A 12,133-nucleotide genomic window follows, 5' to 3' on the forward strand; every position below is an offset into this window, starting at 1 on the left:
TAACAAAAACTTGAACACAACTTTTTATGGTTTTGCTAAATGTCAGCATCCCCTAACCTTCCCCTCATTCCCTTCAAGTTTCTTCCAGACTTGGAATGTTTGCTAAAGCCATTTCGCACCCAAGTGATTATCAAAATCCATCACCCACCTCAAGTTATCGCATAGATAATGCAGTCATATTCCTGATATATATTATCGTATTATCCCTGCTACTAATAATATTTATGCCGTTGACTATAACTTTCCCTTTTCGCGTTCCATATGTGCCTAACTGGTAAGTCAATTGTGTGCATGGTGTAGACGTAGGCCTTGAGCTTAGGGCTTGCTACGCGGATTACCCACTGTAGCCTAACATAAGGCGTCCTCCCAGTAACACACGCAACGTACACATCACGTTGGCTCGTTCAACAATTCATACAGAACTGAGAAGCTATCCAAAGAAGCGAACCAAGTTACACATTTCAAAATGGTAAAAGCTCCCTTTCTATGCTGAACATTAATAAGGCTGAAAGGCTTGCCTTCTCTAGGCTAAGTTAGACTTAACAATAAGCATGTTCCAAATGATTAAGACTGCAAGAGCTAGGCTAAGTTTGGCCCAGGTAAGGGCCTAAGCTAGGTCAGGCCTACTGCAGTCTAACATAGCCTAGGCCCTAGTACGTTACTAGTACTAGGCCTGAACAAGCAGGAGGTAGGAAAATCACCTTAGGCCAACTGAGGTGTGCCCTGACCATTGTGGGTAGTCTGCGAACCTAATAAACTCAGTGCAGACAAGTGGCTAACTTGCGTTAGGCCCGTCACACTACATATAGGCCCGCAAAATCCCCAAAATTGGTCATTTTAATCGAAAATCAGAATCAGTCTTTTTAATAAACAATTAACCTAAATCGATTTATTCAACCAACTATTATATATTTGAAGACAGAGTATCGACTCAAATTACGAACTTACAATTAAAACTATTCAATCAACATGTCCATTAAAGAGGTTATGAAATGGAAAAAAAATTCTTTCTCATCGTATTCTGTACACTCGTAGCTTTCCAATGATACCCAATTTGTGTCAAACGAAGCTTGCATCCTCGAGGAATAAACGATAAAAAATTCGAGGGTAATAAAAACTTTCGAAAAATTGTTGTATTTACGGTAATGCGGCGTGACGTCAGTCGAGGAACTCGAGCTCACTTACGAGACGCTATGTTTACATTCTTAAACGTCTGAGAACACACAACATTACACTGTTGCAGTAATTGAGATTTGGTGTTTGGAGTTTTGTTTTTACGTAAATTTATCTCGTTACTGTTAAATATGCCGAGCCGATATGTGGTATCAGGTTGCTCCACCACAAGTAAAGACGGATTTCTACTGCAAGCTTTTCCAAAAAAAGACAGGAATCGAAGAATTTGAACACGACTCGCTCAAAACACTACACATACACAACGTTATGAGTGCCTGTAGGCCTATACTGTTGCCAAATTACTTGTTGTGACCATAGCCTAGGCCTCCTTGATACAGCAAATGACGATTTTTTGTTGGTTACCTAATATTTTGCACAAAACTTAAAGCCAGTTGGTTTTAGAACAATCAATGCTAGATCTGGAAGTTTTCTTTTGTGGTAAAACTGGCGTTGTGTTGTGATTTTACGTAACAGTTGGATGATACAATTACACGGGCTAGCCTGTTATACAACGTCTATTAGTTAGGTCTAGGGCCATGTTACCAGTACTACTATAGGGTTGCACTGTAACAGAATGTCACATTTTCCTTGCACTGTAAGACACAAAATTCTAGAAGCTTCGCTACGAAGTTAAGTAGCAGGATCATCGACATTCGAGATAATTTAAATCATATGAAGGTCTTACGTTGTGGAGGCCTTACATGTGCTGTACTCTGTGGGCTACCCTGCGGTTACAAACGTAAGCCAGGCCGACCGCAGCTACGATGGATTGACAATCTAACCAAATGGTCCGGCCGTTCTGCAGCCCAGCTACTCGAAGATGGCAGGCACCGGATTAACATTATAAAAGGTTACAAACCTAAGAATGTTTATAATCTTCGGGGAGGTCAACGGGCCAATTTGGCTTATGACTATTGATTGATTGATTGAAGGTCTTAATAACGGTGGTTTTGTTTATGCTCAACTGACCAGTTTCGGTTCAGGGTCGTCCAACCGTTCTGCTCGGGGACTTCGCACGGCAGCGACGCGTCTCGGCCATCGGGATCGTTTTACAATTCTTCTGCAAGGGGGTCAATTGATAGGGAAAAACACCGAGATTATCTTCATCACCCTCAAAACTATTTCCTCCTCTTCTTCCTCAAGAAAATAATTTTAGTCAAAGCTTACGAATGTCCTGAGAGGTGAAGTCCTATTTCCTCGGAATCGGAAGATTCGGGAGAAGACAATTGATGAGAAGAGTGTTGTGGTTACATGTTGTAAACTGTATAACGCCGTATCGATAAACAGCGGGGAGTCGGCTTTGGCTGAATTGGTTCCTTTGATGACGTCAGATGAACTGCGGTGGGCAGCTTTCTTTTTTTTTACGAGTGGCAGCTCGAGAGGTCTCTAGGGTATACTTTGACAGCGAATTTCTGGCATTTGAAGCCGTATTTACAGAAAGTTGTGCATGGGTGGTGTTGTAGTAATGTAGATAAACCATTCCAAGACATGAAAAATTTTCATTTCATAACCTCTTTAACGACTAGGCCTATGTATCTATTCCCCAATCTTGATCAACGATACATTCCTGTGTAAAATCCATTCCTAATATGTACCAGGCGGAAAGGTTTGGCGGTATGTTCCTATGGCGGAATGACACTGGAACCTTTTTAAGTCACTGACAAGAAAGTTTTGTCCACTGCAATAGTGCTTCAGCAAAACTTTAAATTTACTGTGTATGAGGCAGGCCTCCACAAATACGGTTGCAAACTCGCCATTGGCGATTAGAATTTAAGCTCTGGCGAAAATAAATTGCAATATGCTCAACACTTTGGTGAGTGACTTGTGGATGGAACTAGTGCCATTCCGCCAAAGGTACATACCATCATACCTTTCCGCCATAGGTTTCAATCCTTTCCGCAATGGCGGGAAGGCTCAATAGCCATGCCGGAAAGGTAAGTTTTAGGAATGAATTTTACACTGGTGTACAGGAATGTATCGGTGAACTTTCTTTGAATTGGATAGGTACATCGTCTTCATATGTCCTCTCTTTGTCCCGCCACTGTTTATCTCCTACCTCTCCTCTTACCCTGTTGGTTTGTTTCTTTCTTCTCTCCATCCCTTGTCTACTAATCCCCTTACATCTATCTCTTTACACATTCTCCTACACAGGCTCCCTAGTGGATAGGCAGTTTGCTACAGTTTTCTTTTATTTTCATATGTCAGTGACTGTTCCATTCTGCAGCTAGCTAAAAGACGATAAATAAGTTGTGAAATTGAGTGGCAGCTGAAAGTTGCAATGAGGAACTGTATCTAGGCTTAAGACTCGCTCACACCAGACTATATGCGTAGTATTAGAGGAGCCCAAATGTTACAGAAGCTGAGCTACCATCGTAGGTAGTTTTGCCGATGTTCTTTGGAATTGTTTGAGACAAAATACAAAATGATTGTATCTGCCTAACCTTAGTTTACAGAAAGTATTTATATTGTATATATGAACTATACTACAAGTATGGAGTATTGAACAGTGATCATAGTGGCAAGTGAATTTTGCATTTTGGCAAGTAGAGTGTAAAGTCACGATCACCAAGTGGCGAGTACTTTAAAAACTAATTGTTGAGGCCTGTTATGAGGTAGAGATTTCATGCAATTTGCTTGCACCAAAAAAATGTGAGAAAAATCCTTTCAGCAACTTCTCCAGACTTTTGCATATATGAGGTGATTGTTTGGACATAACTGGAATTTTCCTTTAAAAGCTATTTGACACACAAAAGTTTCTCATGTTAATGATACATTTCATGTAAGAATATCCGTGAAGAAATATGGAGTAATTGATGAATACCAGGCAACTCGCAAACAACAATGTGCCAAAAATATTGTGATCACTATTTTAGATGGGGTGACAACTTTATGACTGCAGCTAAGATCAAATATTCTCCATACTGTTATAATTGGATTGGCCTATGCTGTAGCTTATATTATGCAATGTATGCACTGGCAACTTTATGACTGTTACTGTCACAAATTGCATCTTGATAGAACTATTTATTACTCTATGGAAGCTCTTTGTTGATGTCCGACTGTACAGTGTAGGTCTACTTTTGCATACAAAATGTAGGAAATTGTCAAATTTTATGTATTTTCTGGATTGTGTAAGACAATATATACATGTACAGTACAGTACATGCTTTTACACCAGGGACTGATATGACACCATCCAACAGACTAGGATACTTGCACCATTTACCAATATCCTCTCAAACATACTATTTTGGTTACACAGTCAAGTACAGTAGTGTGGTTTCCCAAATAGCAGTATAAGCTTGGTATTTCCATGCTACTTTCTTTATGACAACCATGTAGATATTTACCTACAGAAAGGTTAAAATGAAAACATTTGGCATGAAATGGGTGCACTTTTGCTATCTTGAGAGACATGGTTTCATGAATTACCCATGGATTTGTTCAATTAATCATATCATGTGTTAATTTTTGGCATTTAATTGAGAAAACTTTCTTCAGATCTTTGTCAATGAAATACCACAGCTTGTGAGAGCCAGTGGTTGGAATAATAGGAAGACTTTGGTGTGATTACATCTTTGAAACAGTACCAATCTCTGCTGTAATATTACACAGTTTGTGGCAGCTATAACGTATTTGTCATTGCAAGCACATGATTTTGTCAGTTAATAAGTCAGTTAATATTGCTTGGATAACTAATATAGTTTTAATTTTGGCTGCAAATCCAGGATTGTGCCTATTTCTGAACAGCACCATCTAATAAAAGGTGGAACAAGGGACCAGGGTCATATTACTGAAACCAACTGTTTTACAGTAGTTATTCTTGACAGTCTCTAGGTATAAAATGATCTTAAATTTCTTAATTCCACTTTTTTTTCTCTTGTCAGTCTCATACAATCCTCCTTGTTCAAACTGGTAAGCATCCAAATACCAGGACATATGCAGATTACAACACAGTTGATGAGTGCACAGATGGTAAGATATTTGTGATTTCATTTCATAGTTAAATTAATTAAGTAGTGTATTTGATTAAAAAACAATATGCATACTTGTCTAATGGTTCTGTTTGCAACCAATGCGTTAAGGCTAATGGTGTCAAGCATAGCATATTTCATGAATCATAATTATGTTAGGTTTCAGATCTCTTTTCTTGCATAACGAGAAAACCCACAGAGCTCTGTTTCTAATTAGATTTGGGGTAAAGGGAATTATTTTTGACCTCTCATGGTTAGCCATGCTTACATTATAGTACTGTACATGTAAACATGGTCATTATATTGCAAAGCTGTTACCATACCTGCCATATTTTGTTCTGGAAAATAATATAAAAATAAGGAATCTTTAAAGGTTTTCCTTTTCTCTTGACAGTATGAATGTTTACGGTAATTCTTATTGGTGCAAGCGCTCTACTGTATGACCAAAAACCTCTGGAAAAAAATTATCGTTTTACACAGATTTAATAGTGCATATTATTAGTAGTCAACACCAATAGATCCTGTTAAATAAAGACAGATGTTCTAGTTTTCTCATTCTTATTTGAATAACTTAATATTTGGAAATTGAAAGTATTGAACTACTGTATAACCAGGAGACAGTAGTTGAGGAACCTTCTATTAGAAGTGTGAAATGTAGAATTTTCTTATTTGTTTTGCTACGAATTATGAATATTAAGTTTTAACTTCTCTATCTTCTGTGCAGGCATTTGCAAACTGTTTGAGGAGCACCTTAAGAAACGTCATCCGCACAGTCCATCCATTACATATGATATCAGCGAACTCTACGACTTCATAGACAGCCTCACAGATTTGAGTTGCCTCATGTAAGTAAACAAGTGTCTACACACCTGGTACAGTAGTCTGTTCACTTTGCACTGGAGACAAATTGGCTGATGCTACGTTTGAGGGTCCAAAAGCGTTATCGTCTATGAATGTGTAACGCACATTTATTTGAGTTGAGCATTTCATATTGTGACGTGAATATTTGTAACTAAATTATGTTAGTATAACAGGGGATGCATAATAACACAACACAAGTAGAGTTAGATTTCCAGTAATATTATTATTGTAGAGATCCAACACTATTATAATGTATTCCGAATGGATGGATAACAGTACAGTAGTGTGTAATAAAGTAAAATGCAAAGTAATGAAGTAAAGTACAGTAAGAGTAAAATGTAAAGCAAGTATATCATGAAGAGGAAGCTGGAGTAACTCTGTGTAGAAAGCTTCCCTGCATCAATTTATATTCTCCAGCAAACAAAGCTTAAGATAATTCCTGACCACACAAAACAGCCAACAAAGAAGCACCAGTGGGAAAAAGCTGAAGTAGTGATTCTCGCCAGCTGAACCTGAACGCTACCCCTAAGACCAGATAAACAGGAAGGACATACCCTATTGTGTTGATAGTTTACGTCAGCTAAATGAAGATGTCTAGGAGAAAATAAAAGAGTGGTCTGAATCTATGTGATATTAGTACGAAAACAGTGAGGTTTCAAAATTGGTCAAAGTCTTTACATATATATTTTAAGACCAGTTTAGAATGGAGCTTCCACATGAGCAGGAAGCTCAAACAGAAAATTGCCCACCCAGTGTTTACAACATATTTACTACCTTGCATTTAAGTATGAATGTAAAATTGCAAATGTGAGTTAAAAATTCACACAAAAGAAGACCTGTGGAAATGCAGATTTCTGTCTAAGGTTTTGTGTGGATTCAACAAACAGATTCAACAGACAATTGTTGTGCAAGAGTTTACTGCCCTCTATCACTGATGGATATTCAATCATGACTTGGTGGCATAGTTCTTCAAAAGCACTTGTAACAGAGCTTGTTACTATTCTTGGTCAAGTAATCAAGGATGACTCTTACTAGTCTCTCCTGTTAAACAAGACTTTACTTCTAAATTTCTCAGTTTACCTAATTCTTGGCATCATCCAGGTTACCTATCTTATTTATTGGCTTTAACTCTGCTTGGATTTATCAAACTAGCTCTTCATTGGCTTGAATTACTAACAGAATTATGAACAGATTTACTGATGGATTTTTCTGGTCATAGTTTTAACCCTTTAAGTTTCTCCATCAAAGGTATATTATTTAAAATTCGCAATCTGACTTCTTTATCCACAATTCATGAATAAATTAGGGAGCAGAAGGGTAGTTGCTTTAAGCCATGAATTGTTTATTTAATATAAATTATATCATCAGGTAGTCTGATCTAAATTCCATTTAATCTGGTGAAAAGCTGTCATTTATATTCCAATATCACCTTTGGTTGTGACAAGTTGACAACTTGGACATTACAAAATGGACCTTTTATGTAAATCATTGAATTATATCTTTAGTCAACAGAAGGGTACTTTTTGTAGGCAATTGGAAGAGGGCAAAAAAACGGTTTTGAGAAAAGATTACAGGTTCCAAAATTTCCAAATGTTGTTCGTTTTCAAATGTATTTGGTGACTGTTATTTTATTTAGCAGTTACCAGCAGCCTTTACCATGGTTATGAAAAGACATTAAATATCGAGGGAAGAAGTTGAAATTTTTTCACCACCCCCGCATTTATTGCAACCACCCAGACTCGACTTGGAACAGACCTTGTCACAGAACACTTTCTAATATTTCTTTCCACGAGTAGCCGATGGCTTTCTTTAAAGCATGTTAGGTAACTCTGAACAACCAAATCTTTAGTCAGAGAAGGTCAATTTACAATAAAAAGATTAATCCAGGTGTCAAACTTTTATATTTATGAATTCAAAGGCAAATTTATGCTGTTTTTGTATGCGACCTTAAAACTGACACAACTGAGGTAGCATTGCCAAAGGTCAGCTCTGGTAAATAAATTGACAACCATTTCCAAAGTAGCAAGATAAATTGTGACTATTTCAGGCCTAGATTTTTATCATTTTAGCCACTTGACCAAAAAGGTTCTTAAAAAGAAAATTCGATATCTAAGATCAAGTTTCAACTTCCACATGTCAGTTCATATGGTATTGTATGAGATGTTTATATTCTTAATGTCTACTGGCAGAAAATTGCCTCCTTTTTCCTATTTCAAGTGGCAAAAAAACACTCACTTCTAACTAGTTAATGGCCTGAATTTTGATGTCTGGTCATTTATATTTCCTACCCTGTTGATAGAGTTACTGTCTGTTATGAGTTATAAAATCATCAGTCTTGAATCCTTACGTTTTCAATTTTCTTGCCTCAAAGTTGGTGTTCTCATTGGTAAGATAAGATTTAAAGATTCCATTGCTAAACAATGCAATATGACCAATTGTGGAAGAGTGATAACTCAGATTATAAGGAAACATTTTGTGTCTATAATATAGACTCTATATACCTTTTCAAAACCATCTGTTCATGTTTCACATTTCAGATTCCAAGGTGAGCCGCACAACACTTACTTGCCTTTCAACAAGGACTGGATCAAAGAAAGAATCTACATACAGCTACGAAAGCAAGCAGCGGCCAAGTAGGATCGTGCTGATGGTACCAAAAGCTAGTTAATAGTGGAACTAAAAAACTGCAAAATGATGATGATTCAGAGGTTTTGGAATTCATGGGAAAGTACTCCCCATTTCCTAAACCTGCTTTCCGTTTTTCTCTTTTCTGGACAAAATAGCTTTGAAAATGGATGATAGAGCAGGATGGTTGAACTGGATGCTGCTGTAAGTCCACAAAATCCTGCTGTATGGTTGCATGGCTCATAAAACAAGCCAGTGGATGTTCAAGCAAACGTCGTAACCAAAGCTGTGATTGTTCCGTATTCTCTATGCAGTGAAGGTACAACGTGCCTGCAGTTTTCTGTTTTGTACAGCCTTTAAAACATTGACTTTTCTATGTAGTTTATATCTTCACATTTTGTTTTTTTCTCCTAGTTTCTCTTCTCATTGGGATTTATTTCAAGTAGTTAGTTTCTTGTGGTACAGATGAAGTTGCAGCACCAAAATCTGATTTGAAGCAAACAGTTTTTCATATTGCACAACATTGCACACTGACAAAAACTTGCTTTGTTTTGCTATGATTTTTTGGCTCTATAGTGTTGACCTTGACCTGGGTAGGTTTCCAGGGAAACGGCATGTGAAGGTCACAATATAGTCTTGAAATTGGCATATTCATAGTGCGATGCATGCCAATATTAAAATTAAAACATTGCATGCAAATCTCTAAGGAAAAAAGGAAATAGCATTGTCATTGTGAGTCTATGACATCATGCCTGTTTGCTTCAAGTTCAACTTTCAATAATTTCAACAACAAAAATGGTACATAGAGATTGAATGCAAACTTACTTAGCTCCATAGAATACTTTCCTCTTTTATCAGTCAAAACAAATTTACCCCTGGAATATTCTTTTTAATTGGGTTCAGTTTGGGTTGAAATTGGTTGAGGTATGCCCCCATTAGTAAGAGTCTGTGTGAGGCAAGTCAAGTGTATAAGAACCACCAACTTCACCTACTTTCAGATTTGTAAAGTCAACAGATTATGAGATCCTTCATTTTGGTTGTGTAAAGTTCAACACTGAAAGTTATGTAGGGTTTACTTCATATCACAACCTTTGGTTGATAAAGCCCAAAAGAAGATACAAACATCAGTTTTTTTACATTGATAATTCCAAAAGTACTTACACTGGCAGCTTCTTATAATACGGTTAGATAGATTGTTGAATTGGTTGAAGGTTCATTGTTTAAACATTTTTTTAATTCTTTTCACATAAGTCTGTGATGTTTCCCATGCAAGTTTTATCATTTATGTGACCTTTTATGTTGATGATTGCCCAGTATCCATTGTCTAGGTTCTTTAAGTTAATACATCTATTCACACATTGTGTACACACCTGGAGTTATGAGTGTTGAAATTATGATGCATTGAAAAATGTGGACTACCAAGCTTACCGAGTTTCTGATCATGTGTAGGCTAGCAATAGTGATGATCTAGCTAATGCAGCTAAACCTGTCAGGAAAAAATGAACACTATGAATATGGTTCTAAAAAATCAAACTAAACTTCACCAAAAGGTTGTATTAATCTCTCCTATTAACTGCAAATGTTTACATTTATCTTCATGGCGGTTACTTGTTCTGTTTTGTCAGGAAATGAAAATTCCAAACAAAACTGAAGTCATTCTACATTCTGTATCTCAGGCAGAATTGAATTACGAATAGCAAAGAAATGATTCTACACATGTTATTCATTTGAAAATATCCTCCTTTGCAGCAGTCTTCATCTTTTGGTTCGCACAAAGAAAAATAAAACAGTTTTTTTTCTCGCTAACTGCAAGCAGATTCTCCACATGAACTGTAATTAGTTTGAAAGTGTTTTGAAAAAAATATATTATGTCATCATGGAATTATAAATATGAACAGTTCTAGCTATTATGCATGTGGTGATACACAAACTGTTTAAATGATGATGTAATGTATATGTGAAGCTTTCATGGAGCTAGTTCTATTGTGGTTGTGATAGACTTGAATTTCCACTAATCGGAACGATGGAAGTATCAGACTCTAAGGTATGTGAGAGTGGGTCCACTTCTGATATGATGTGATCAATTCATTTTCTGTACTAATAAGTAAGTTACATTGTGTTTGTATTTCAAAGTCCCCCCAAAAATGCACTCAAAGTTTGCAACTTATCAGCCAAGCAGTCACACCATGGGGAAATAATCAGGATAGACAAATTGATTGATAGGTACTAAAGCATGGGATAAATGTTGCAATGAAGTTTTGACCAAAGAAATTATGTACTGAAATCATGGAACAAACTTTGCATCATGGTGAATCCATGTCCAACTGTATATCTGCATTGTTCTTTGTCATGAATGATCATTTTAAGAAGTTGCTGCATTTGTCCTCCCAATGGAAGATCAAAAGATGAAAAAAGCGAATTGCATTGATATGTTAACTTTCTCTTGTAGTTTGTCTGTTTTTGTGTGTAACATGTTTTCTCTCAAATATGTAGGGTTGCATGTGTAGAGATGTGACCAGTTTGGTTTTGTTGATCCTGACAATTAACATCCCCACCCCATTGCCTTAACGAAAAAAAGGAATTGAAGACAATATTCGGTTGCCTGAAAGAAAAGCAGACCATGCCAATAAGATCAAGTTTGTCTGGTGAGGTCACTTGTAGGCACGATGATTCTACAATGATTCTATAAAGGGATGAATATATAAAGTGATTTTCCTGTGGCCAGCTGAGGTGAAACTATTAGTTGGAAACCCCATCTTAGTCCCTGCAGTACGTGTATAAATGGTAAATCAGTATGACTTTTCCACTTCCACGTGCAGAACTTTTCCAATTCCACGCAATTGTGTGGGCGAGAGGGGGGGGGGGGGGTGGTGGCAGTAGGTGTGCTATCTGGAGCCAGCTGTATGCGTGGAGATTGATGTCAATTTATAGGTAACGTTGGTAGTCACTTGTGATATTTGATCGTCCCCGACAAAAAAAAAGGCTCAGGATGGGATATCACTCGTAGTTCCGATAACCATGCTTCCTTTTCTCTCCTCTCTCTTCCCAACCTCGAAGTTGCGGTTTTGGTGAAATTGACTTAAAGCTCTTCGACACCTAAAATCTACGTAAACATTCGAGATATTGCAAGAAAATACTTCACAAAAGGCGAGGATTTCGCAGTTCAAGTTCTATGTTTTTTCTAGTTTATTTCGTAAATAACATAAAGGTGAAGTAACCTTTTGATTCATAAACAATCTGTCTGCGGACAATAACAATCGATGTGTCACTTGGTGTAATAATTCTCCAAAGAACGTCATTATCTTTAGATATATATTATGAGAATACATTACTCTGTAACCCATACCTCCTCGCTCCCTAAGTGACCTCCCTGAATCTCCCTCCGCCCTCCTCCTCTCATCCGGTTGCAATAAAAGAAAACTAATAACAAAAAACCCTACTCCGATTAACCGTCGGGATTGCATCGATTAACCCTATTTTTAACGAGAGAACATAGTTTT

The 12,133-nt window shown here is 37.1% G+C and overlaps 1 protein-coding gene across 1 annotated transcript; it reads left to right on the forward strand.

Annotated features, from left to right (window-relative positions):
* The first annotated feature begins 309 nt into the window (after positions 1–309).
* On the forward strand, positions 310–11,069 carry LOC139971082 (enhancer of rudimentary homolog). Its single transcript, XM_071977261.1, has 4 exons — positions 310–469; positions 5,061–5,148; positions 5,872–5,992; positions 8,546–11,069. The coding sequence occupies exons 1-4, from the start codon at positions 467–469 to the stop codon at positions 8,643–8,645; spliced, it is 312 nt and encodes a 103-aa protein (XP_071833362.1). The 5' UTR covers positions 310–466; the 3' UTR covers positions 8,646–11,069.
* The last annotated feature ends 1,064 nt before the right edge of the window (positions 11,070–12,133 follow it).

This window comes from Apostichopus japonicus, chromosome 8, assembly GCF_037975245.1.
Source record: "Apostichopus japonicus isolate 1M-3 chromosome 8, ASM3797524v1, whole genome shotgun sequence".
Lineage (NCBI taxonomy): Eukaryota > Metazoa > Echinodermata > Holothuroidea > Aspidochirotida > Stichopodidae > Apostichopus > Apostichopus japonicus.

Excerpts from the sequence above, each read along its gene's own strand:
- LOC139971082 (XM_071977261.1), top strand. Across the intron at positions 5,149-5,871 it reads AGTTGATGAGTGCACAGATG|GCATTTGCAAACTGTTTGAG; the intron begins GTAAGATATTTG and ends TCTTCTGTGCAG. Across the intron at positions 5,993-8,545 it reads ACAGATTTGAGTTGCCTCAT|ATTCCAAGGTGAGCCGCACA; the intron begins GTAAGTAAACAA and ends TTCACATTTCAG.